General features: G+C 45.8%; 1 protein-coding gene across 1 annotated transcript; it reads right to left on the bottom strand.

The window, feature by feature from the left end:
* Positions 1–1,054: 1,054 nt before the first annotated feature.
* LOC142569843 (cytochrome P450 3A11-like) lies at positions 1,055–25,614 on the bottom strand. The gene is made up of 5 exons (XM_075678630.1): positions 25,530–25,614; positions 14,891–14,982; positions 6,695–6,832; positions 3,739–3,901; positions 1,055–1,325 (listed from the first exon to the last, which is right to left on the bottom strand). Exons 1-5 carry the CDS (start codon positions 25,593–25,595, stop codon positions 1,218–1,220), a joined length of 567 nt encoding a protein of 188 aa, XP_075534745.1. The 5' UTR covers positions 25,596–25,614; the 3' UTR covers positions 1,055–1,217.
* Between the last annotated feature and the right edge of the window lie 396 nt (positions 25,615–26,010).

Below are 26,010 nucleotides of genomic sequence, written 5' to 3'. Positions count from 1 at the left end.
TCTTGGCCTCAAATCTCGAAGAAATGGGTACCCACTGCGATCGCTTAGTGTATGTGACTTTGAGCTGCTGAGGTAGCGGTCTAAACTACGGCGGTCGCCTTTCGATGACGGCAAATGCAAAAGCGCTCGTGCTTGATTAAAAAAAAATACTGCGTTTTATGTGTCAAAACCCCGATCTGATTATGAGGCACGCCGTAGTGGGGGAGTCCGGAAATTTGGACCACCTGAGGTTCGTTAACGGGCACCTAAATCTAAGTACCGGGTGTTTTCGCATTTCACCCACATTGAAACGCGGCCACCGTGGCCGGGATTCGATCGCGCGACCTCGTGCTTAGCAGCCCAACACCATACCCACTAAGCAACCACGTCGGGTCGTGCTCGATTTAGGCGCACGTTAAGGAAGCCCAGATGGTGAGACATTAATCCGGAGCCCCCTACAACAGCGCAGTTCGTAATCGGGCCGTGGTTTTGCTTTCATGAAACGCCAGAATTTTATTTATATACCATCAGCCAGAATGCCTTGCCACAGTCGCTGGGAATGTGTTCGCACAACAAACAACGGCGATATTTAGATAATTTCTCCGTTTGTTTCCTCTTTATTTTTCGCCTGATTGGTCTGGCCGCTACTCTTCTCTATTCTGCTTCATCGTCGCTTCTGGAAATCATAACACGTTGTTTTCTTTCACTGCACTCGGTGAACATTTTCAATGTGATTATCATTCCTTGTGAGTGTTAACCAGATGCGATATGTTTGTCTGTATATAACCCTTTCACAACTTCGGTCACTGGCTATGTGCCGCTCTTCAATGACCCAAAAAAATCTTTTAATATATCTCCTTTACTTGGCGGAATTGAAGCCGCGCCACATAGTATATTCAAACACTTTTTCCGCGTCGACTTCGTGACAGCGGTACCAGATGGCGCAGCATTGCTTTGATGCTAATAACTTTAACCTTGGTATATATACGAGGTGGTCGCTGCCGGAATTTAGTTTTTGTCGCAGTAGCCTATTGTAAGCGCTAAGGACACAACAGATTTTATTATTTTTATTTATTTTTATTTACATAGACGTGCACTCTTAAGACACCTTCATAATCAACATTTTCAAACCTGAAGTACGCGATGTAAAACAATTATATTTTCCCGTGGAAGCCCTGCAATGAAGGGCACTAGTTGCTGCTTTCCGCGACTTGAGAATTTCGCTTTTCGCTGCCACACTAGAAGGGCGATTGCGATTCATTTGTCCTGGCAAACCTCTGCACGTAGATCTTCACGTTCTCTTTAGGCACGCCTAAAAACGAGTACGTTGTCAGCTCAAGGTCAGGCTGGAAAAGGTGAGAAAATTCATTATTAGCATGGCAATCCTTAAGAAGAATTGGCATTAGTAATGTATTTCCACAGTAGCATATTGTTGCGTATATATGTTAATTTAAGATAAAGCTTCACGAAAGGTTCATGACTTTGCATGCACGGTCAATGTACCGGCATTGCCTTAGATCTGCTACTTCCGTTTTTGCAAATAGTATTTCTTGAGCTCGTTGGTTGCGCATAGAGGGTGGATTTTCCAGAAAGAAGCACTGAGAAAGAGATAAGGTGCGGTGACACACCACAGGACTAGCAACTCGCTTGAAATAGTCGAGCTCTGTTGGACTTGCAGAATTGCCAGTCCAGCGATGTGTCATCGCCGCATCGTCGCGTCAGTGTGCTTCCTGTTAGGCACCCTTCTTGCGTCTCTGATTATTTTACAGAGTTAATATTGCACAAACGGTATTACAATAACAAATACTGTCTTTCAATTCTACAACTACAAAACAATGACGTAGCTTTCGCAGGCATGACTAATTGTCTTCGAAATGTCTCTTTTTATGTCTCTCTCAACGTTTAATGCAGTGGATATTAGGCTGTTAAATGGCAGGCCATATCCTCAGCATAATAGCTGCTCCGTGGGAATTACAAAGAGAGAACGCTTAGGTTAGATTATTTTATGAAAGCGAAATACAAAGTCAATGAAGAATTTTAGGTGTAGGTCCGAGCGGCATCTGTGAAGATGAAGCGAAATGAGTGTTTCCGAGATTTCTTTAGCTGGCCTGCCGTTCAACATCCCCTAGAATATCTACAGGCGCCTCGGCGATCCAAATATATTCTCAGATTTCTTTCAATTGTGCGTGTGTTCTGCGCCACGGAAGAGTCATTGAGTCAGTTTTTTTTTAAGTTCACCACTGCACCCTCGTCCACACAGACATATTATTTGCTGAAACGTTCAACGGAAGAATCACCCCGTTAAATCACTCCCAAAACGCTTGAAGTCGAAAAGAAACAAGAGACGCAATTTCCTGTCACAGAACCTGACTGCAAGTCTCGTCTCGGCCAAACAGCCATTTGCGGTGTGTCCTGTGCGCCGCGGAGCTCACGGATCACTGGCATTGAAAAGAGTACAGGCAACCCTGTCGCAGCGCCAAAAGATGACAATCAAGTGCCCTATATCTGCCTTTTGAACGTCCACTATTGGAAATGACAAATAAAACTTCAACGTACTAGAAGTTGCAGCTTGAGTGATATTGTGAACAAACATTTGGAAAATCTCGGAAGCAATATTTTTTGTAACTTATTTGGGCAGTAACTAGCGTAAGCAACGCGGTCCTGTACAAAAGGTTGGGGGCCAAAGCCCGCATTTGTATCAAAGTTCATGGTTGCATGAATAATCTGGTTTTTTCTCGCAACGATGCCCACATGTTATTGTTCCATTCTCGCCTTGAGTTCCCGGATAACGGCTCAGGATTTTGCCTGAAGGTCTCTTGAAAGTCGCCGACAACGGTAGCTAATAGCATTTCGTGCTTCAAACCGCGCTGGTTTGACGCGCAAAAATTTTCGAACACAACCAAGCACTGGTATTTACGCACATTACAAGCGTTGCATCACTCCGAGACGCGACAGTATCAGCAGCTGTGCCCCTTCGACGTCGGCGTCCGGGAGACGCGGTGTATAGCAGTCTGTAATTATCCATTTCGATAGCTGGTTCTCAGTCCCCCAACTCTTCGCCATGCATACTGCTTTCGTGTTTAGCAAAGGAGTGTCAGACGAATGCACAGCTCTCATAAGCACACATTTAGAATACGTGTGATTTTCTCTCAGAAGCACAGACGTCATGCAGGAGCTGACAACCAATCACAGCAGTTCTTTAAGCAGCCTATATTGAAGGAGCTCTCACTTGATTCCTGCTAGGCATAAGATACAGCCCGCGAATTTCAGAAATTCATTAACGCGTCATCATAAGATTGCCTGCAAACGTACTCGCCTATGCATTCCCTCACCACTCAGGAAAGCTACTGCGAGATGGCAAGCAGCTTTTCGTAAAGGAGAGCTATACGTATATATCATGTGTTGACAACGTGCCGTTTTGGAGGTTCTTCCTTGTTCTACAGACACCGTTCGATGCAAAAACACTATATCTATACCTCGATGGTCTAAAATGGACTCTCAGGTTACCTTTCTTCGTCCCCAATCGCTATAGTTTTTACCTTATATTGACCGGTCGCACATGGTGAACGACAATGCTGTCTATTCGTGCGCATCACTTCTCATATTTTTACTTTTTTTTACTACCTCCTCCCCTAGTAAAGGCAGCAAATCCGATGCAACTTAACCACTTAACATCACTCCCTTTCTTTCTGTGTCTCTATGCTGCACATCAAAATAGCAGAAGAGAATGTGTGCAAAATAAATAAAAAATAGGCTTACGTTCTGGCTTGGAGCCAAAGTTATTTTGAATTGACGGAGCACTTGAGAAGTAACCGAGGCGAGCTCGAGTAGAGCCAGACGTGAGCCGACGCACATGCGTGGCCCCAGGCCGAACGGATGGTAGGCAGTTGAGTTGATCAGATGCTTGTTTTCAGGGCTAAACCTGCAATAAGAGCAACTGACATTACTAACAACACGAAAATAATAAGAGAAAGTAGAGGATTGGGAGGTAAAGTTGGCTTATTGCATTCAAATTCGCCTCCGGGGATCATGTAAACGTTGGCAGTCCGGGCTCAAACGAACGTCGGAATGCATGGTACAATGGGCTTAGAGAAAGCTCGGTTGACTCCGCTTGACCGTCCTGGCTTGGCACAGAAACGTACCGTAAAAAACTACAGCTTACAGTTTTGGTTAACAGAGCTTAGAGCAACCTTGAATCCGCACCAGATCCTGTCCTGTTTGATTGTTGTGAGCGAACCAAGCGATAATCATGATGGCTGGGAAATCTAACGTGGTAGCTTTTATATTCATAATTCGAAAGAAAATTTGCTCTTTCGTAGCGCACTGATAGGAACTTACATGATGGATTTACATGACATTAAGAGGCGCAACGTGTCACTGATGCATATAATGTTACTGGAGTCTTTCACGCGTGGGCATTTATAGTATTGAAATGTGACCGACTGTTTACCTTGTACTATCACCTAAAAGCTCGTACACCGAGAGCAGAAATCATTTCTCTTACAAGAGCAGTGAACGGGTGCCGAACTCTAAAGTAAAAATTGATGAATAGAGTTGCAGGGGAGTGCCATTCGGGCTGGTTTTCCTGTACAACTGATGCAGTTGTACATCTGTATTTATTGTTCCGCATTCATTGTTCCGTGATGTTTTCGAACAGAATTACATGAAATGGAAGAACAAGTGAAAGACAATACGGAAGTTGGCCAACTTAAAGGAACTGTCCGGGTATCCACTGTCATCACGGCAGGAAAACACAAATATACCTTGTTCTTCATCTGGAGGGGTCGGAAGACTGCTGGCTTGGCCGTGTATCTCGCGATTGAAAAAAAAAAAAAGGCTCGACTCGAGCCTAAAGTGACACAATAAAAACTCCTTGGTCGGCCTTCTGCGGGGTGGAGCAACAGCTGACTTACAACTCGGCCGCAGGCCTGTCATCCCGAGTGGATTGAAGAAAAAAGCAGGGGAGAACAAAAATAGGCGAATACCGCCGGGCGCACCACAGTAGTACGTGCACGTTAACAAGATGGGCAAGATGGCTGCCGAGGCAAAGAGCGCACACTGTATGCGCTAACTGTGTGCCTAGTCGCGAAGTATGTAACGCAAAGAGGATACGTTTCTCATATAGTACGTACCGCCATTTTGGACGCAGAGCAGGCCCACCCGCGAGACTTCGCTCCTCCCCCCTTCCCCTCTCGCCGCCACCATATCCCGCTTTCTTTAGCTTCGAGCCATGAAAACGCGACGCATGGGAACGACAGTTGTTCTCAAGGCATTTGAAGGCAACATCGCGCAAGCGAAGTTTGTACTATCACGCTCTATTGATAACTGATTGAAATTAGTTACCTTATTCGTCTGTCGCGCTGCCCTTAACTAGGTTCCTGCACTACGCCTATAATTGGTTCATTAGCCTAGCGTGGGTTCTGCCTGATCTCCACATTGAAGCGGTCTTCAGACTTCGAGGCTTGAATAAGGCTTGGTCTAAGAATGAGTTAGCGATCAAGATTGGATATAATAAATACAGGAGGATATCAGCTTGAACTGTCCAAAAGACCTCGGAAGCTTTAGTTCAAAGTAGCCAAAAAGCTCAAAAATACTTGCAGAATTCTTGAATGGCGTGACAGTGTCATCCTGACTAGGGAATGTACAGTAACTTCAAGCATGACCAAGGAAGGATGAGCTTTTTGACAGGCGCACAGTGATTGCTGCCTAGCAATATATGTTTGAAAGCATTAGGTTGCACTTTCCTTGTTAACGTGCATGACGCATCTCGATAATATCTCGTACAAACAGGTGTAGCCCATGCGCACACAGAACCTCTTCGTAGGATATTAATTAATACTTTGATTCCTATAAGACATGGTACAAGCGTAGCCAAATTGGCAGTCGTCGGTGACCGACGTCTTTCAGGTAGCCCGTTTAAATTTATATGTGTGGTTTGCAAATGGCATATTGTCTGGAACACCGCGGTGTAACTTTCTGTTGTTGCTCTCTTATCTAAGCTACCTACAACAAAGCAGTGAAAGAGAGAGGCCACCATATCCACCTAATAGATACTTAACGGATTACAAGTTGTACATACAGTGCCTCTGTACCTATAGAACACATAGTGTTTTCAATAATTAACAGTTGCTTAATGTTATATGTTTGTTTCTGCAGGCGTTTATAGTTTTGCAGTGCTTTGAATTGAAGTTGCACTAACGCAACATTCCGCGACAACTTTTCGTTCATGTGAATGAAGAGATAAATAATTGTAATGTGTTCAACATTTAAAATCCTTGGAGTGATTTAAATGTCTTACTGAATGAATTACAAATTTGTCCGTAATCTGTTGTTTGTTTAGAACACAAAAGACAAGAAAATCTTCATATATTTGCACTCTGATAGATACGTTCATATTGCTAAGATGCAGGAGCACCAAACGGGCACAACTAGGACCGAAAGGGATAACAAGGACAACACTAACGCAGGGGAGATAGTGTTGTCCTTGTCGCTCCTAGTTTGTCTCTATGTCTGCACGCTTGCATTTCAATAACGTGAATATCTACGAACTTGCTGAACTTTCAGCCGTTCTAAAGAGAGATACGTTCTCTTGCAGTACTCTAACTTTTTTGAAAGTTTTGTGTATCGCTGGCTATAGATAGCTGGTAGAGCCCACAAAAGCAGATTCAGTTTCTCGATTATGTTAAAGGTGTACCCTATAGCAAACGTCACTTACCTCTCCGGCTTAAATTTTTCAGGTTCGTCCCAGTATCTAGGATCATGATGGAGATGGTACGTGGGGATCACCACGGAAGTTCCTTTTTTGATAAGGTACTTGCCGCACCGATGGTCTTCGTCGGCACACCGTGATTGTCTGGGAAGAGGTGCAAGGAAAATAGGGTTCAAATGCATAGAAATAGTGTTAGATGCATAAATCAAAATGCCTATTGTAACTCCAAATGTAAAAGAGCGTGCTATGAGGACAATGAGAACGCACAGTAAAAGAAGAAAAGAACCAGCAAGCAACTGGAAAAATGAAAAAGCGGCAAAGATTATGTATAAAGATGCATCACTGGAGCAATTAGTTACCTCATGGGCGCTTTAAATCAAGGGAATTTTCACTTTCTTCACTGTTCAACTGCTCTACTACTATTCATTGATGAAAGAAATTATCATTGTTCATGCAGCATGTAATAACTATCTTCACAAGGGATTTTGCATCATAACACAGCCAACGATGAGTCTTACACTCGGATGCAAATTGAACATAAGCCAAGGAGTCGAAAAAAGTACATTGCCTCCTCTTTTTTTTTTAGCATTGAACAGCAGGCAAACGTGCTAGAAAACGTCTGAACGTGTTCCTTAGAAACACGCTATTATTGGGAGTCTGTATCGGATCCGCTAATGACTGAGTGTCATTGCCGCTGCGCTTATCTTAATGACGCTCAAATGATCAGTCTACCTTCCAAGCAGCGTACTACATCTTCAGCAGATCATGGGACGCTCTGCAGTGAAGACGCAGCAAGAAACAAGGTTAGGGACACAAATTAAGTTATAATGTTATTGTTCTTGTTCTTGCTTCTTCCGGGAAGATGGGCCACTGTAAGGCCGTCTATTCCATACATCAGAAAAGTAAACCTCAGCGACTGAGAAACGCAAAGAAAATTGTGCAGATCCCACGCACTGCGGCAATCATTATGTCAAGCATTTTGCAGTTACATGGCTATCCAGCATTGTTTGGGGGTCTGCAAAGCGAAACCAGATAGACCAGCGATTTGTGTAAATTAATTTGTTGTGCTTGTGGGTCGTGATCGCACGGCTCTTTAACGCCAGCAGAACGATGACCACGTTCAAGGCGATCGCGCGGTGGCAACGGCATAATTTCTTAGCGTGCCGTTCAACGCGAGCTGACGGCATGACAATTGTTGGTTTCTAGATAGGTAGTGGGACGAGCGTAAGCCAGACAAACACATATTGTGACGACATCAGCGACTAACATGTTATGCAATCGTACGTACCTATGACTATGTCACCTGCTTCACGATGGCATTCGCCCTCCAGTGAATAAATGTTAAAGGCTGATTAACCTGGGCGACCATGAAGCCGGTACAACGTCGCAAAATTTCTTCGTAGTGTTTGCAGCTATAAGGAAAATAGGCATCGGGCACGGCGTGAGTTTGGACCGGTGGCGCCTTCATGTGGCGGCGCCGCGAATGTAACGGCATATGACGGATAGGCCGGGCGCAGCCGTCGTAGCCGCCATCTGCGCTTGTTGATTGTGTTGCGTTGTTTCTTATCTGTTGCATCGTCGAACTCCCACGTGGAACCAAACCCGGATAAACATGTTGCTTTCCTAGGTGCACGAACTCAAACGTAACTGAAGCTGTTGACACCCTTCACTTCCCTCAGTTTTCATCGCGGCCTCAGACAATGAACAGCGGTAAGCCTGGGTATGCTCGGTTTGTAGGCAACGGTACGCATATTTTCTACGCTGCCTTGCCTTTGTCTAGTTGTTGTAATATACATAAATCAAGCGCACATTTGAAAGAGCTTCGTGTTGCATGCAGATGGTGCCTTCACCTCCACAGGTGTGACGGTCCGGAGCTTGGGCACCGAACGTAAACAAGCGGACTTGTCGTCCTCTCAGGGGCTCAGTCTTTCTTTTTGGATATATTTTCCTCCCTAGTGCTTCTCAGCTGTGGTGGCGTGTGGTACACGACTCTGTGTGCCAGGCATCTATGACGAACACCAACGCAATAGCGCGTTCTTACTCGCCGTCAAGGCAAGCACTACACGTGCACCGGGCATTGAAGTCGATGGTTCTCGTCGCGCCAAACTATGAAATAGACAAAGATTTAACATCGGCTACTTTGTAAGACATTAAAATCGTTGAAGCCTCGCAAAACAATGGACAGAGAATAGAACATACTGAACACATGTGCAATCGGTGAAGCAGCGCAAAAAAAGCAAGAACAAAATACACCTTTTTTTGTGTGTGTGCGGTTTTTTTTGTTGGCTGCTTCGCCAGTAGATGAATAAACACACATCAATGTTAACGTGCGCAGCAACATATCTGTAACTTAACTGCTGGAGTTGCACGTCTTAACTTGCTGCAGTGACTTTTGTTTTCGCGGTGCAGTTCCATCGCAGTTGGCACTCGTTTTCCGCTTTGTATGCTATACCTGATGTCATGAATATGACGTGCCTCGTACAAGCGGCGATATTTCTCAAGTGCACACGCACGAAACAGCATTCTCCGGTTCGCCAGGCTTTAAAAACAGCAGTCCAAAACCACTGGAAGTGCCGTGCGCGACTTCGCCCCGTCGTCTGCATCCCATGTGCTCTTACCACTGCCGTTCGCGGCGCTGTTCGCCAGCGCGCTTATGGTTCCGTATACGACGGCTGCCCAATGCCTATAATGGGGAAACTGGGCCGGTGCCCAAGAGAGTGCACTCTAACAAGGCGCCTCAGACCAGGAACTGTCACAAGGAAGTAAGAGCAAGTGGCACGGGGGGCACGCGTCTAGCCTTTGACGCAGCTGACGCCCTTGCACCGCACCAGAGGCTTGCGTCTCTGGCCCGGCGCATCGTTTATGCGTCCTTCGTTTCGGTAAGCCTTGACAATACTGTTGACGGTCTTGAAAGGACGGCTTGTCACGAGAGCAATACTGTGCTGCGTGTAACCTATTTTAGATATTTCTATGACAGCTTCACACTGTTTAAGAGACACCCGAGACATCGTTAGGCCACAGAATCACACTTGACTGTTGTGCGTTGGGCCCAGTAGTGTTTCTGAAAGAACTTAGCATATCTCGTTTGGACAAAACGAATTCAGACAAGCCACAGTTTACCCATCAATCTTTTCCTTTTGATTCTCTTCTCCCGTCGTCATTGGTTTGAACGCTACCGCACCGCTGCTCAAGATGCCACAAGACAGGAAGAAATTCAACAAGAGCGGACATTCGCGAAAACTGGCAACAGAAAATAAGTCACGCTGGTATTCACATCAGCCGTTAGCTAACGCGAGCATCAGATAAAAAATAGTGTGAAAGGAAGTTAACAGGCACTGTTCAATATATTTAATGCTTTCCTGCTAAAACTGAAGCATGTTGCGTGTAAATGAGCTATACCTTGCGACTTATTCTTTTTCAATTGCCAAGCGACAAGTCAATGACGCCCAGATGCATGCGCCATGCGCCAGCTCCCGCCACAGAAGCGAGCAAGGCCGGCTGCAAATGTGAGCGTTTGCTGTTTGGCGTGCCTTTTGTCTTTTTTTCGATGCAGCTCTGGTCTCTTGGGCTCTCGGCGTATTTTTGCGTTCCTTGTGCGCTTCGACACGACATTCCTGCGCTATTGGACTCTGGCAAGTTGAGAATACTTGTTTGACAGTCTCCGCAGCATTTGAAGCAATTGAGGCTTAAGTCACGGCACCGAGCGTGGTTGCGCAGTTAGCGAATGACAGCTAGGCCGCTGTGGCACAGTTAGCTAGGCGTGTACTGAATCATACTGGGACATGTATACCCCGCTGTCTATGGACCCTAACATTACTGCAACTATTTCGGTACTTTTTGGGCATGCTAGCTGCACAGGGCGTTGTGACACAATTAACCAAAGACAGGTCGGCCGCTGTGGCGCGGTTAGTTTGCCCTTGGTTCGTTTCGCCTTGACTGAATCTTACGGCGGCAACCTTGGGAAGGTTTTTATTTACTCCTCTCCCCCAACAACATAAACATTATTTCGGTACTCACGCTTGCCCAAAACGCGATGAGCGATTGCCAGGAGTGATAACACGGGAGTGTGTTGCTGGCGTCGTCAGAACATGCGAAACATAACGCAGAGGAGTTCAAAAACCAGGAACTCTTAACTAAAAAATTCCGTCTTCTGAGCGAATGAAAACAGGCTTTGTTTGCACCAACGCATCTGTCTTGAGTGCGAGTAGAAGGCACTCTCCGAGCGTCTAGCGTAGTCTGGCTGGCAGCCTGTGTTCTGGCCAGCTCTGTATACGCATGACATAACATGGCGTCTGCTAACGTCAAGTTGAGCCGAAGACGTGCTGTCGTGCATGTATTTGTGCTCTTAAATAAGAGGAAATAAGGCCCGGGAAGATGGAAATGCTGGTAAACCGGATATTTTCGTCATATCTTATGTGTGGTATTGTTTGGGGTGAGTGAGGCGTCTTCTACAGCATGTTTGCAAAAGGCAAATGTCTTTGTTCGTAACCTCGGGCGTTCACCGCTTTCGTACGTATCGCCTCTACAAGCAGTTTTCCCATACGGTCTCAATACAAAAATGACACATGCTTGTAATTTAATTTTTTTCAACTGATGCCAGCCAATGGAGCTTCGTACGGGAACTACTGCTACTGCATTGCCACAACATTGCCACAACATTGGATGAACGCACAAAAAGCATGGAAGGAGCATTCATATGGAAAAAAATTGTGGATCTCCCATTATCAAGAGTAGATGTGAGCACGAAATGGCTACCGGCAAATAAGGTTGGTTGGAGATGATACTAGACAGCGCCTTAGTATGGGTATAGTGCATGTTCGCAACGGCACACCCCACCACACCGTACCACACAGCAGCACATAATCCTGTTTTGAACTGAACCTTACTGCAAGTGTCGTCTCGGCCAAACAGCCATCCGCAGACAGGAGGACGCTGCCGGCTTGGTAACGCAGTGTGGCGCCATCTGTCGAGCCGCGGAAATGGCGGACCACCCGCGTTGAACAGGCAACGCTGCCTCAGCACCAAAAGATGACAATCGAGTATATGATGCCCTGTATCTGCCTTTTAAACGTCACTATTAAAATTTAGTAAAATTTCAGCGTACTAGAAGAGACAGTTTGAGTGACATTCTGAACAACCATTAGGAATAACTGGGAACCAATACTTTTTGCAACTTGTTTGGGCAATTAATAGCGTATGTAATGCGGTCCTGTACAAGGGGTAGGGGGTCAGAAACCACATTTTCTGTAGTTTTGACTGGTTGCCCAGATGACCTCGTTTGAGTTCCCGTATGAAGTAAAAGCACGGAAGGAGGTCTGGTTTCACCTCACCCGGGAGCGGCACCGCTTGGGGGACAAGTTTCTCGAAGTGTGGGCTCGTCCTGCCGTGATTTTCGATCAGTCAGGTGGAAAGCTATCCATTAAGTTATGATGCATGCTCACAAGCTCGCTCGACTCGGCCGTGTGTGCCAGTCGATCTACGGGGTTTTGTTTGGCTCAGTGGAACCCAGAGCCGGAACCGGTGGTGGCGCACCCTTGGGTGGTCGCGCTGCCCCGCGGATGGCTTTGGCGCTCTCCATGGTTGTATGCCTCGGCCTCTTTTGCGACAAGGCAGTCCGGGGGTCCGTCAGGCTTGTGTCCTGTAAGATCGACAGGCTGTTTGCGTGTTGAGTGCAGTTCCTCAGTTGTGCTGCACCACAACAGCCCCCCTGTCCGGGAAGGACCGTTGGCCCGAACCAAAACCCCCTCCCCCACCCCATTTAACCCAGGTAGAGGGGGTGTGCTGGGGTCAATGTATCGAATGATGCTGGGTTGATGAGTACATGAAAGCTCATGGACGTGGCGCCTCCGGGTGCCAAGTTCTCTTCCAATCTGACAACGGCACGGCTCTAGTCTTTGGCTCAAGGTCTCTTGAAGGTCGCCGACAACGAGGGGTAAAATCATTTCTGCTTAAAATAAACATTTCCTGACTGCACAAGACGTCTTGGGCTTATGAAATGGAAGGATCGGCTTAAAGTACGACCCGAGATATTAAAGTCCCGTCAGACAGTTGCACAAAGAAATAAATTAAAAAGGGATGACAGAAAAAAAATGACTCCCTGTAAGTCACTGCAACATATAATCGCCTTATCAGCTGTCGGTGGCTAGTGAAATGGCTTAAGCTACCGTTTTCGACTAACGCACCCGGGGTGGTCCAGGAAGTGTCAACAGTTGGCTAAAGGAAATCCGCCTTTCCCCTTTGTTTTCAGCAGTGGCATCCGCGTATCGCTCCAGCTATGTTTCAAGGCTATTTGCCAGGCGTTCGCGTGGTGCGGTTCATATTGCTCATCATAGCACATCAGGCCACCTGCCAATACGATCGCTATAGAGGCTCTCAAGCCTGGCCTCCTGAAGACTTGCGAGAACCCAATTGAGGCCATACAGTAGTTGAAATGCACTTCAAGCTGTCAGTGTCTGCAGCTTGTGCAGTGGTACGGGAAGAGCATACACCAGTGAGATAAGCAATGACGTGATTTGCTGATATTATCTGTCGCCTTACGAGGAGCAGACATTGTGCCTAATACAGTCCAAGCGCGCTGTCATTCAGTTGGAAAATGAAGCCTCGAGATCTCAAGCCAAGTGTCAGCTGTCGTTGTTCACATCTTTGTCATTAGACTCGAATTCCTGGGCGACAGAAGCGTTGTGCTGTTGGTCATTGGTCGCGTTGCGCGGAGGCTTTGGATGTTTTTGAAGGGAGGTGGAGAGGGTATCGTCGTGGCTTAACAGACTTGGAGTACTATTGTAGCGCATATAGAGGAGGACTCAAGAAGGCACGCCAAGGACACAGACACGGCGCTAACTTTGCGTACAATGGGGAGAAGTTCTGGCTTTGTTCGCGTAAATTCCGTGGCGAATTTATCTTCCAGTTCCAAGACATGTCTTCGCTATCCGTTGGTTGATGCCCTCAGGAACGTGAAGACTTCCGGTCGCAGTTTGGCGGTCCTTATTTGTATGATGTCGTAGCTGCCGTAGCTGAAGTTGATATAGGTGCTCAGTTCTCTGATCGACTAGGCGCAAATATCTGCGCTCTTGACACTTGGCCAACGATGGCTCGAAGGTGCATTGCCATTGTGCACCCAGATAAGCCCTGTAATGTCGACACTATCACAGCCAGTGCTCGCAGGATCTTGAGAACCCTTCCTCCATGTCTAATTGTAGGAATAAATCCACCAAACACAATCCTGACATCATCCGGTAGAAATTTCGTGCATAAACAGAACCTTATAGAACGTGTTCTGCATGCTGCTGCGGCGATGAGGGCAACGGCATCACATGTATCCGGAAGTACGTGTAGGATAGGGCTCGTTGAACTAGAAATAAAGCACATTCTATAAGCTTCTTTTTACGCACGAATATTCTACCAGAGGATGTCAGGATGCTGCTTGTGGGATTCATTCCTTCAATTGGAAATGGAAGAAAGGTGCCAAAGATTCAGCAAGGAGAGTGGCTGAGACAAGCTCGACCTTACAGAGCTTATCTGGACGCACAATTACAACACACCCGAGATCTATTCGCGGGCAAGCTTCAAATGCGCAAGTATTTGTTGCACAAATAAACTTAATTCCTACCCTATCCTTAAGATAGATTACCAGAGAACTAAGAACATGTGGCAGCTTCAGCTGCGGCAGCTACGAGCTTATAGAAATAATAACCGCCAAACTGTGAGCTGAAGACTTCATGCTCCTGAAGGCATGAGCCTAACGGGTGGCGTACGATATGAATTGGTACTTGGAACAAAAAATTCACCATGGAAACTACGCAGAGCAAGCCAGAACTTATCTCCATTGTACGCCAAGTAAGCGCCGTGTCTCTCTTTCGGGTCCCTTCTTGCCTCCTCGTCCATATGCGCTACAATCGTACTCCAAGATACCACACCAACAAGTCCACATTGGAGCACTAATAAATAGACATGGCCGTTTCTATGTAAGAGAAATGGTTTCTGACCATTTTCATCAATATTGCCAATTCCTTTCGATTCAAATGGCAGCCATTCGAAGATTCATCGAAGGGCCCGCTGAATTTTGTACATTTCAATACAGTGGCCTGGCAGCTCTTTGTGCTGTGGGGCCTAGCGCACCGAGAGCAGGTAGGATAAACGTGACATACTAGTGGGAAAGCAGTACTAATTATAAGCACCAAACCGAACTATTTAAAAAATACTTACGTTAATATTGGCGGATACATTCGCATCGTCTCAGAAATTACTTGGTTTGTGTACGGAAGTTCTTTAAGAGTGTACACAGACAGGTGTTCGCCCTAAAGAAATAAAGAAAACAGTTCAAATATATATAAGACTTCTTTTGAAAGTAAATGGCGCTAGCGCGCGAGCTAAATGAGCATTATGCAATGCAGTGCCTTGTACTTCCTTCTTTAAGAAATATAAATCCGGATATGTCCACGATGTCCTGATTTTAATTAACTGCAAAGTCACTACATGACACTAAACATCATCCAAGCAACCAAGCCGCCGTGCAGGCAGCCGTGCGACAAATTTTCTAAAACGAGCAAATAAAAGCAACTGTGGATCGAAGAAGCTGAATTATCACCTCACTACCACATGGCGCACCCAAAGGAAGTTTTGTTTCAACTTGATTTGGAGCGTGCACCCGTTATTGGCAGTCTAATATAGGAGGGGTGCAATAGAATGACCAGGTCAAGGAAAGGCGGAGGTGTAGGCATGCTAATTAGGCGAGGTACGAAGAGCGAAAAGGGAAAATAGGCATGTAAGGAGCATTTATACATCATCAGCACATGGGAAAACAATAAGACGTGGGTTGCGTAGCTTACCTACAGACAGGTAGTGAAAGCAGAAATAAAAATGAGGGATCGATTGAAAACAATAAAAGCGATATTAATGAGTTCACGGGCCATGTGGTTTTAGCGGTTGATATGGAGGCGTACATGAAGGATTTAGACGGACATACGGATTACAACGGTTAGGTAGTGCTGGATCTATGCGATGAACAGATGCTTATATCAATTAAAAGGGAGAATAAGTGTCGTAGACAGGTACAATGGCAGCGTGGAAACAGGCAGTCATGTTTGGACTACGTCTTAGTCTCCGAAATGGTCTACGAACGAATAGACTCAATAATGCTAAACGAACATGAAAAAATAACCTGGGTAGAAATCACGACCGTGTAACTTTAACGTTTGTGACATACTAACGCAAAACATGAACCAACAGCATCAAAATTTCTAAATATGAATGAAATGCAAATAACAGAAATCGCAAATAAACATGGAGAAAAAAGTAGAGGCATTTGATCTGGACCAAGCCCAGCAAGCCGGTCGTGCCAGTGGGGCCCTGGAATGGGCGCCCCAACCATCGTTCCTTATTTTATTTATATTCAATGAAGTTTTTACTCACTCAATCACTGGTACAACGGTCTAGGAATAGAAGGAACTGACAGACTTTATTCGGCAGCACATCAGACAGACACGGCAAAAAAAAAAGTTGTTGCATGGGAAAGAAGAAACCACGTAAGAGGTGGAACAGGCAAATAAGGCAAGCTCCAGAATAGTTTAAGCAGGCGTCTAGGGATCATCGCGAAGCCAAAAAGTTCGCGACTAAACGAAGAAGAGGTGCTCCTCAGATGGAACATACGCTGGGAAAAGAAAACGGTGGCGAGTGAGCTCGTGTAACAGAAAATTTTATGCACACGTGAACTTCGCGTGCATAACATTCGTGAAAAAGGCAAAGTCGCAGCCAAAAGATTCTGGAACTACGCAAGAGCAATCGGATGTTCCAAGAAAAATTTGCAAAAAGCTATAAGGGAAGAAGACAGTAATATCTTCGATGGAGACGATGGGCTGCAGTAAATCAGAGGTGTCATTACGGATAACTTCGGCACGAAAGAAAGCGTAGTTCAGACAAATATAGGTTCAGCTACAACAGAGAAGCCTCAGAGATCCAAATTTAGCACAGAACGCTTTTGCTGAAAAAAAAAGCAGAATAAAGTGTCCCGTGTAACACGGCCACAGGACCCAATGAAATCCCAGTACAGTTAATCGAAATGTCGGTCCAAAGCAAGACTAACCTAATCTACAAAGGCAACGGTCATAAGAATAAAACGAACTCGTACAGGCCAGTTACGGTAACGTCGGAGATATATAGAATGGCAATGCAAGGCATGCAATTACAACTGTTGAAGTGGGTGGAACAAAAAATGACGTACTGGGTGGATTACAGAATGGGCTCAGACCAGGCAGACGCTTAGCGGATAGTATGTTTCTACTAACTCAGTAGATAAAAATTTCAGTATCTCAGAATAGAACTTTAGGGGTAGCGTTTATATATGTATATATTAAAGGAGCCTACGACAAGGTATACAGGGAATCGTTATGGGATATTCTAAGACACTATGGCACAAATGACGAGTTCGGCGAGTTACTGAGCGATATACTGGCTGTCGCAACAATCATGCACCAAGATTTAAAGATAGGCAAATGCCACGTAGCTGGATAGAACTAAGGTAATGTTCATTGCTGTCGCTTGGAGATACTCAAGAGTATCGTCTTTTATTCTGCCTAACTGCGTAATTAGTCGAAATTCATTAGTCCACATCTAAAATACTACACTTAGATACAAAGTGTAAAGAAAATTGTAAAGCAGCACGAAAAACTCCCGATCCAGCTTTCTGTTGCTCAGTACGTGCTACATAAAAGTGTTTTCCCGAACGTGAAAAAGGCCAAAGCATACACGCAACATTAACGCGCGTCCGGCCGCTCAAGGCTCTTTCTGTAGCTCACATAATTGAGGTTGACGGCATAACTACTGCACCGGTGGAACTTGTCTGAGTGGAAAACAATCAGCGGATATGTGACTGCTGCGAAAGTAAGACCGGTGTACACACTCCAAAGTTGCTTGTTTCAAAGTCAATCGTAGTCCTCTTTCGTATCCCTGCACCGGAAAGGCGCACTTCAGGGGACGTATTCTGAAACGTTCGCCGCCGCGAAAGTTTCGCCCTTTGCCACGCCTCCGCCGTTGCGGCGCGCGCTGAATGGCTGCTTTGACAAAACCGGAAATTCACTTGCGCCACCTGAATTTCCGGTTTTGTCAAAGCAGCCATTCAGAGCGCGCCGCAACGGCGGAGGCGTGGCCAGGGCGAAACTTTCGCGGCGGCGAACGTTTCAGAACACGTCCCCAGGCTACCGTAGACGTCCACAAAGATGACAATAAACGTGCTGAGGGTGTGAACTCTTATAGCAGGTAGGCACGGCGAGCGTTAAAGATGGTGAAGTGCGGCTGTGGCCATGGCTCTGGCAGACAAGCAAATGGTTTGATTGCATCCTTGAAATGTAAATGTACCCACTCAGCGTATCAGTAGCCAAGCACTTCGGTATTGCACGGTCTCAAGTTTCGATAGAAATTCTAGCTAGTGAACCTCACTGCGGAAGGCCGAGGCAAAGACAGAGCGGCTGTGCTGCGCGCGTGTTCGGAGAGAATGACTGGCAGTTTTTCGGCAGCACAGGTTACCTATAGCGCAAGAATGCGACGAAAAGGGCTGTGTGCAACTCTGGCGCGGAGCCCATTAATGATCTCCGCGTTTTACCGGTTAGTCATGTGAAAATATGTGATTCTTCATCGAATGTGGAACCTGAATGCTCCAGGAGAGCTCCCGGTCAACAATGACACTAAAATACCGACGCGTTCTCTTGTACGAAACCGGTTATTCATTGATGCGAATGGGCTAACAAGTCATCAGTTGTCGCTTGAAAGCAACGAAGGTTGAATTTTCCCGTCGATTTGCTTAAACGTAGCTTGCGAAAATAGCCAGATTCCTGCGGTGCTGCCCTCTGTGGCCTTGCACGAACCTGCTAGCAAGTCAATGCGGAAGCTCAGACGCTAATGTCATCGTCGCTTATACACTGTTCCCGCTAGAGATTCGGCAAAACCGAAAGTGAGAAGCTGAAAGCAGTAGTGTTTAAAATACAAACTTGAAGCGCACCACGGCAGGTGTTATGATCGGTATTTGGACCATCCTCATTAATTACAAACAAGGACTTCCATGCAAGGTAGCTTCAGAGTCATCGATATACACATCCTTCTAGTTCAATTGCTATAAGCGCCTCTAGAATGTCTTCATGAGAAATGTAGCAGTAGGCACCCTTCGTATAATGAAAAAGCTCTACGCTAACCAGATTTTCGCTACATTACCGAGCGCATTAGATGGATGACATTGTCCGTCGATGTGCGACCACGTCGGAAGCCCGCCATGGAGTCAGGGTAACTTTTGAATTCCATTCGTTCCATTCTTTCTTAAATGGCCGCGTGCGGCAGCTCCGCCTGTATTCGCGGGCTTCTTTCCCGCTCGGAAAAATACTCCTATGTAGCACGCATTGAGCAACAGAAAGCTGTATCAGGAATTTTTCATGTGGCTCCACAATTTTCTCATTGACCCTTTTCATTTAATTTTAATAGTTGAGAAGTGGAATAATTAATTGGGACTAATTATGTAATGAGGCGGAATGCAACAAAAATATTCTCAGTACCTTCAAGCGACGGCAAACAACATTACCTTAGTTCTGTCCAGCGACGTGGCATTGGCATATTTTTCAATCTTGGCGCATAATAGCTGGAACACCCTGTACACAGAGACAACCGCATACAAATTGTATGGGAAGGCTTAAACTGTAATGAAGTCCATTGAAACAAGCATGACCTCCGTGTCCATTCTTGTTCACGATTTATGTTAAGGGCATAGAAAGATGACTGGAAAACAGTGAATTATAGTTTGATTTATCCTACATGCTCAATGAACAAAGCGTGCAAGAGATGGTCCCCGGACTGATTTATGGGGACGACCTAGTGTCACTAAAAGACAATGCATGATGTTTACATACACTTGCAAGTATCTGCAGCAACGCAGCGACTAACCTAGGCCTTAAGTTTAGCACAGCGAAATGGAGAATTATGACCTATAATGAAGAAACGAGGAATTACATGGTGTCAGTTCAACAGCAAGCCATACCTATAGCCAAGCAATATATGTGCCTCGGCATATACATCAGCGAAGGAAAGACTTAGTCAAGCACCCACCAAGGTAATCTGAAGATAAAGAGAAGCGGAATGCAGCCAATAATTGTGAGGTGGTGCGTGGAGTCTGGAAAGGAGTAATGATGCAAGCGCTAGTGTGCGCAAATGCCATTCCGTGCTTCAAATCCTGTATCTTGTCAGGGTTGGAGATTAACTAAAATTCGGCAGGTGGGTTAGCTTAGGGAGCCCACCGTAAAACTACAAATGAGGAAGTGCGGGGGGGACATGGCTTGAGCCTCTGTGGAAGTCAGAGAAGCGCAGAGCAAAATTAGTTTTTAAGAAAGACTCAGAAACATGGACAAAACCTAATGGCCGGCTTTAGTGCAGAAAAGTCTGTACCTGATAAGCATGGACCCAAATGCAGAGAGAGATCCAGAAAGTTGGCAACTAAGTGCAAGGTGATTGAAAGTGTAAATAGACGAGCAGGAGTCATCAGAAAGGAAGTGTAAGAAACAGAGATAGCGAATTGGATCCAAGGAATGGAAACAAACAAAAATTACGGCAGAACTCATGTCACGATGACTGTTCGTGGTAATGTCAATAGCATTCCTGCAGCGTAGCAAGAAACCCTATTCCTGAAGTCGCATTTATTTAATATGTGTAGCGGCAATTCTGACACTTTCGTTGCTTCGGCTATATGCCACATCCTTGGATATCGTCCCTCTTTGGTCACCCAATAATCACAAGGTCACCCAATAATAAATTAAATTATGGACTCTTACGTGCCAAAACCACGATCTGATTATGAGGCACGCCGTAGTGGGGGACTCCGGAAATTTGTACCCCCTGGGGTTCTGTAAAGGGACCCTGAAACGATTTTGACGATTTTGTACAAACGTATACTGAGTCGTTAGAGTAGGTCCTTCTGATCATTGATTGACGCATCTAAGTGCTCCGCGTAAAGCGTGCACTTTATTATAAGGTTTTAAAAATGTACATCGTTGCCGGTTGCAGCGCACTGCTCGGCTAAATTTTCAGCCGCCCCTCTCCATTTAGCGTAAGTTGCCCTAATGACGTCAGTAGGGCGAGCTATCTGATTGGCTGCCCAGGGCGTGTCGTCGATAATTTTTCCAACTTTATGGTGAACAAATGTTGTTTGTAATAGTTGGAATTTTAGTTAATTTGTTCCTGTAAAAAAGAAAGCAACAGAAAGAGAATGCACAAGAACAATCTTTCACTACACTTAAAATACTTCCGGCACATAGCAAGTATCATCTGCTTATGTTACAACGTGCTCCGTCTTGAAGAGACCTCCGCGGTGAGCGTCGGTCCGTCTTTTCGCGAGCACCACGATTCGCCTTTGTTCTGTTGTAGGCTGCAAACGTAGTGACTTGCAATATGTCAAACTGCGACATCGTGTCCCTCTGCAGGGTAGCAGATGAGCGGAGTGACTGTAACGCATCGGGCTGTCGTTATGCGATCGGCGCCAGGATTTGCGCGTTTGCGGGCGCCACTTTACACCGGAGAATGCCGGTCCGGTATTCGAGTAAACACAAGCGAGGGGACAGGGCCTGGCCGCTTGACCGTGCCGTTTCACCTGATGATCAGAAGCGCAAACGTGAATGATCTGCACGGTGCAGGCAACTGGTAGCACAGAGCTCAACCAAACACAGCAGTAGTAACGAAGTGTATTCTTTGCTGCTGGTGCAAATTTTTCGCTGGAGCGCAATTGTTAACATGCTGCTTTTGTATTTTTTAAAAATGTTTTACAGTTGGTTAGAGCAATATTAGCGCTTTGTTTGGCTGGTTAAGCTCTGCGCCAACAGTTGGATGGACAGTGCAGACCGATCAGGCCACTCACCTACGTCTAGGCTAATATAATTGCTTCATCAGCTTGAGTTTATCCCTCCACCCATCCGTGGAAACACCCAGCTCCCCTGTGGTTACCGAAATACCAGAAACGTTCGGCTCTGAGACAGAATGCTCACAACACACGCTGCTTCTATTGCTCTTGCTTGAGGTCGATTGCCAAGCAGCTGCCGTAGAAGTCGGAGAGGCTTCGATCGCTCGCTCCCAGAGAACCGGAAGCAGACGACACGACGTGCCATCAAGACGCAGAGCCAGTGAAGGCGGAGCTTAGCCCCCATCCCTGGGCGAACGAGTTGAGGAGAAAATGCATGGCTATGGAGGGGGTAACTTGAAATCGTCCATAGCTCTCTTAATATGAGACGCTTCACACAAATTTTAGTGCGAATGATGAGCGGTGGCTGTTCCCTGCGCGTCTACAAAATTTGTCCGATATGTTTCAGGAGCCCTCCCCCCCCCACCCCAACGTACACCTAAATCTAAATACACGGGTGTTTTTCCGCACTTCGCCCCCATCGAAATGCTGCCGCCGTGGCCGGGATTCGATCCCGCGACCTCGTGCTTAGCAGCCGAACACCTTTGCCACTAAGCAACCATGGTGGGTAAGGTCACCCATGACCATGGTGGCGCGATGACGACTCTATGACACTGGCGCAGTGAAGATGGAATGTCGAGCAAGGAATGGGATCGATAGAACGAGAAAGGGGGGTATAAGGAGTGCAGCATAGCGACAGTGACATTCCAATGTATAAAATATGCAATGATGTAACGACAGCAGCTTGACGACGACGACATTAGGAGAATGAGATTACGACGACGTTATCGCGACGATGGCGGGTCGATGACGGTATAACGGCAACAGGATGAAGAAGCTGATATGACTACGACGGCACGATCACGGTGGCATGATGACGTTACGAAAAGATAAGCTTGATAGCGTCTGTCGGATGTTAACGTAGTGACTGATGGTATAAAAAGGGCGGCATAATCACGATTAAATGACGACAGCATGACTACAATAGAATGATGAACAAGGAAGGAAATGGATGGATTGACGAAGGTGCTATGATGACGAAGTGTTGACGACAATGGAACGACGTTACTGAAGCGATGACGATGGTGAAACGACAGCCTGATGACGATGGCATGATGACGGTTGTGTGACGACGATGGCACTAGGAAAACCATATGTTGAAGTTAGAACGGTGACGATTTAACGAACGCGATGGCATCACGATGATGGTATGACAACAAATGCATGACGACTACGATATGACGACGACACAATGACGACGTGGCATGACAACGGCATGAAGACAATGGGACGACGACGAATGTATGACGACAAGGGCGTGATGACGACGGCATGACGAAAATCAGATGATAAAGTTAAAATCGGGATGATGCAATGACCACGACGGCATTACGACCTTGAGCCAATACCTAGTGGCCCCACTGGGTCAGTGTAGAAGGCGTGACTACGGCAGCGTGATGAGAGTGAGATCGCGAAGCTAGAATTACGACGATGTAACTACCACAACGGCATCGCGACCAGGAGTATATACCTAGTGACCCAAGCAAGTACCCAATTTAGGCCACTCGGTCAGCGTAGGAAGAAGGATGGACGGACGGACGAACGGACGGACAGATGGATGGATGGAGGAATGGAAGGGTGGGTATATGGATGGGTGGGTGGATTGATGGATGGGTTGTTGGAAGGGTAGATGGACGGGTGGATGGATGGATGGATGTATGGATGGATGGATGGATGGATGGATGGATGGATGGATGGATGGATGGATGGATGGATGGATGTATGGATGGATGGATGGATGGATGGATGTATCGGTAGGTGGGTGGGTGGACGGATGCGAGGGCAAATCAGGAAGTCTTTGCCTCTATATTTTATTAGCCAAAATAAGGTACATACAGGTGATAACAAACATACGTACTATACTACGCAACTTGCGCTATTTTTACAGAGTCTCCGCAACGGTTCAGACATTCGTCCCATCGCGGCACTAAATTTGAGATGCCCCTGTGCTATGTTGTCGTCAGAAAGCGCCGCAAGCGGCCTCCCCGAGAGCTCTTTGTCATGCAAATCTCCATACGGTCTTTTGCGAACTTACAACACCAGCAGCTCACACTTCTCAAAGCGAGACACCTTTTCCCATATGTGGGCTGCATTTCCTGTGAATTTCGAGACACGCTCGTCCCTTGCTCCGTACAAAACGAATAACACTTCGTTGTTCATACGCCGTGGGAAGCACAACCGGCATCTTGAACAACTGACAGCATCGCAGTGCCGCGGAGCTGCGGACAGATCAGACCGGATCGGTCTTCTGGCAAAGAAAAAAAAAATAGGGCAAAGATTTTCTGATTCACCTTCTGACTCATAGATAGGGTCAAAACGGCTGAAGCAGGCAAAGAATGCCATTGTCTTTAAAACTCCTGGAGATTTACAATAATTTGACGAAAAAAATTAGAAGGGAAAACCTTTGCGGTGATGCCAAGGGCAGTGCCTTGCTACTTGAGGCTCGAGCTGGTAGCCTAAGGACAGAGACATTTCGGAGCAAATATTCGCAACAAGGTGAGGCATGTGTATGCTGCAGCAAAAATCCGGAGACCACTCTGCCCATCCTAATTAAATTCGAAGGAAACCACCCAGTGAGACCCGTAGGTAATGAGCACCTTCCAGAAGCGCTTCGATTTAAAGCGGACAGAAGCATCAACCGGTCAACAGTCGAGATAAGCAAGATATAGTTAGAATATTGATGGGAAAAAACAGGGAAGAGATTGGTACAACGAGATCCGTTACAAGCATATGTAGCGATACAAGGTAGAGAAGTTTTGAGGAAAATGGGGAAAAAATATTACGGAGGTGTATACAAAAATGCTAGAATGAAAAACACGTACAGCATACGTGATTAAATCAAGCAAGCTAGGTCACTATTTGCCACTGCCACGTTTCAAAGGGGATGCCATTAAATAATGAGGATCATCATCATCGTCATTATTATTGCGGTCATTTGTCAAGATTGCACTTAGGCTTATTTTCAATAGTGAGTGAAGTTGTATAAAATAGTTTGATTCATAAAAACATTCTTCGTTATATAGTGCAATGCGATTAAACATCTACACGCTCCATGCGGCTCCCTATTTCCGATATAAACTAGTGACGGCGAAAATTTGGGCAATAATTCTGCTATACTCCTAGATATATAATACAAACGGTGCCATAGTTGTAGTTTAATGACACCATAAAAACAGCATATTTATGCAATACAAGATTACAACAATGAAAGCTGTCGAGTTGCACTCATTTCGTATTACATCTCAACCTATAATGCAGGCACTGAAGGGCGGCTCATCATTTGCAATTTTATGTTGCTGCGTGGTGTACCATGACACCTTGTGAATATGTGTGTGCACATAATTACTTAATGAGGCGAATTGGCTTATTCTGAATTCCGGCTTCTTCCCGAAGCTGTGGCCGCTGGTAGTAGCATATATGGCTTGGAACGCTTGGCCTCAAACCTATGACAGTTGGTTCGACTCCTTTTCCTACGGTTACGTCGTGCTGTGCAATGGCCAAGGCGTGACAAAGGAATGAACACGATGGGCATATTTCTTAGGCACTTTTATGATTTACGCTGCCAATATTTGGTTATTAGACAAAATATAACTACGAGTGACTTGGTCTAAAATGTAAGATATGGAATCGTAACAAACACTGTAATAGCTGTGGGAAGTGCTGATACATATGTAAAATCGTCAGCTCCTCTTCGGCGGCTCAAATAACAAATTTTAGATCAAGAACAAAGAATATCAAGGTACAAGGTTAAGCAAAGTGAGTGTGGATAGTGAAAACTTTTTTCGCGCAAGTGTGTCGCTTAGGCTTTCGTACGTGGCAATCAAATGTGTATATTTTAATTCAAATGGTGCAACAGAAACCCACCTCTTTTTCGAAAGCTTGAAGAACCTCATGGCGCATTTTTTCTTGGATATCTGGATGTCTTCCCATAACGTAAAACCAGTAGGTCAACACCAGTCGTGTCGTGTCATATCTGCGCTCAAAATAAGCACAATAGAATGTGTGCGTTAATTTTTTTCTTCGGTCTCATTTGGCACGTATTGAAACTCACCCGCCAACGAATATTGTCATGCAGTTTGTGGACAGCTCGTTCAGAGTTTCGCGAGGCAGAGGAGCTACGGAGAGAAAGTAAATACTAAGGTTACAGAAGAAGCAAACGTTATCTTTAGGGGTGTTCGAATCGACAAATTGTCGAATAGAATCGAACAAGAATATTCCAGACAAATGGTCTTGGAACATCGAATCGAATATCGAGTGTTTTTTCATCCTTGTGAAATACAAAGTTTGTGTGGAGTCTGTTCTCTAAATGAAACAGACTATTTGGCATGTCCGGTTAATTGAAGAC

Source organism: Dermacentor variabilis, chromosome 1 (genome assembly GCF_050947875.1).
Source record: "Dermacentor variabilis isolate Ectoservices chromosome 1, ASM5094787v1, whole genome shotgun sequence".
Classification (NCBI taxonomy): Eukaryota; Metazoa; Arthropoda; class Arachnida; order Ixodida; family Ixodidae; genus Dermacentor; species Dermacentor variabilis.
The sequence above is the reverse complement of the archived record's forward strand: the minus strand, read 5'-3'. Positions and strand labels throughout refer to the sequence as shown.

Bases quoted from the DNA above. Each gene is read 5' to 3' on its own strand.
- LOC142569843 (XM_075678630.1), bottom strand. From the start codon at position 25,595: ATGGGAAGACATCCAGATATCCAAGAAAAAATGCGCCATGAGGTTCTT. The intron at 6,833-14,890 runs GTAAGTATTTTT...ACCTCTTCCCAG, and splicing joins ATGTATCCGCCAATATTAAC to ACAATCACGGTGTGCCGACG. The intron at 3,902-6,694 runs GTAAGTGACGTT...CTCTTATTGCAG, and splicing joins GAAAAATTTAAGCCGGAGAG to GTTTAGCCCTGAAAACAAGC.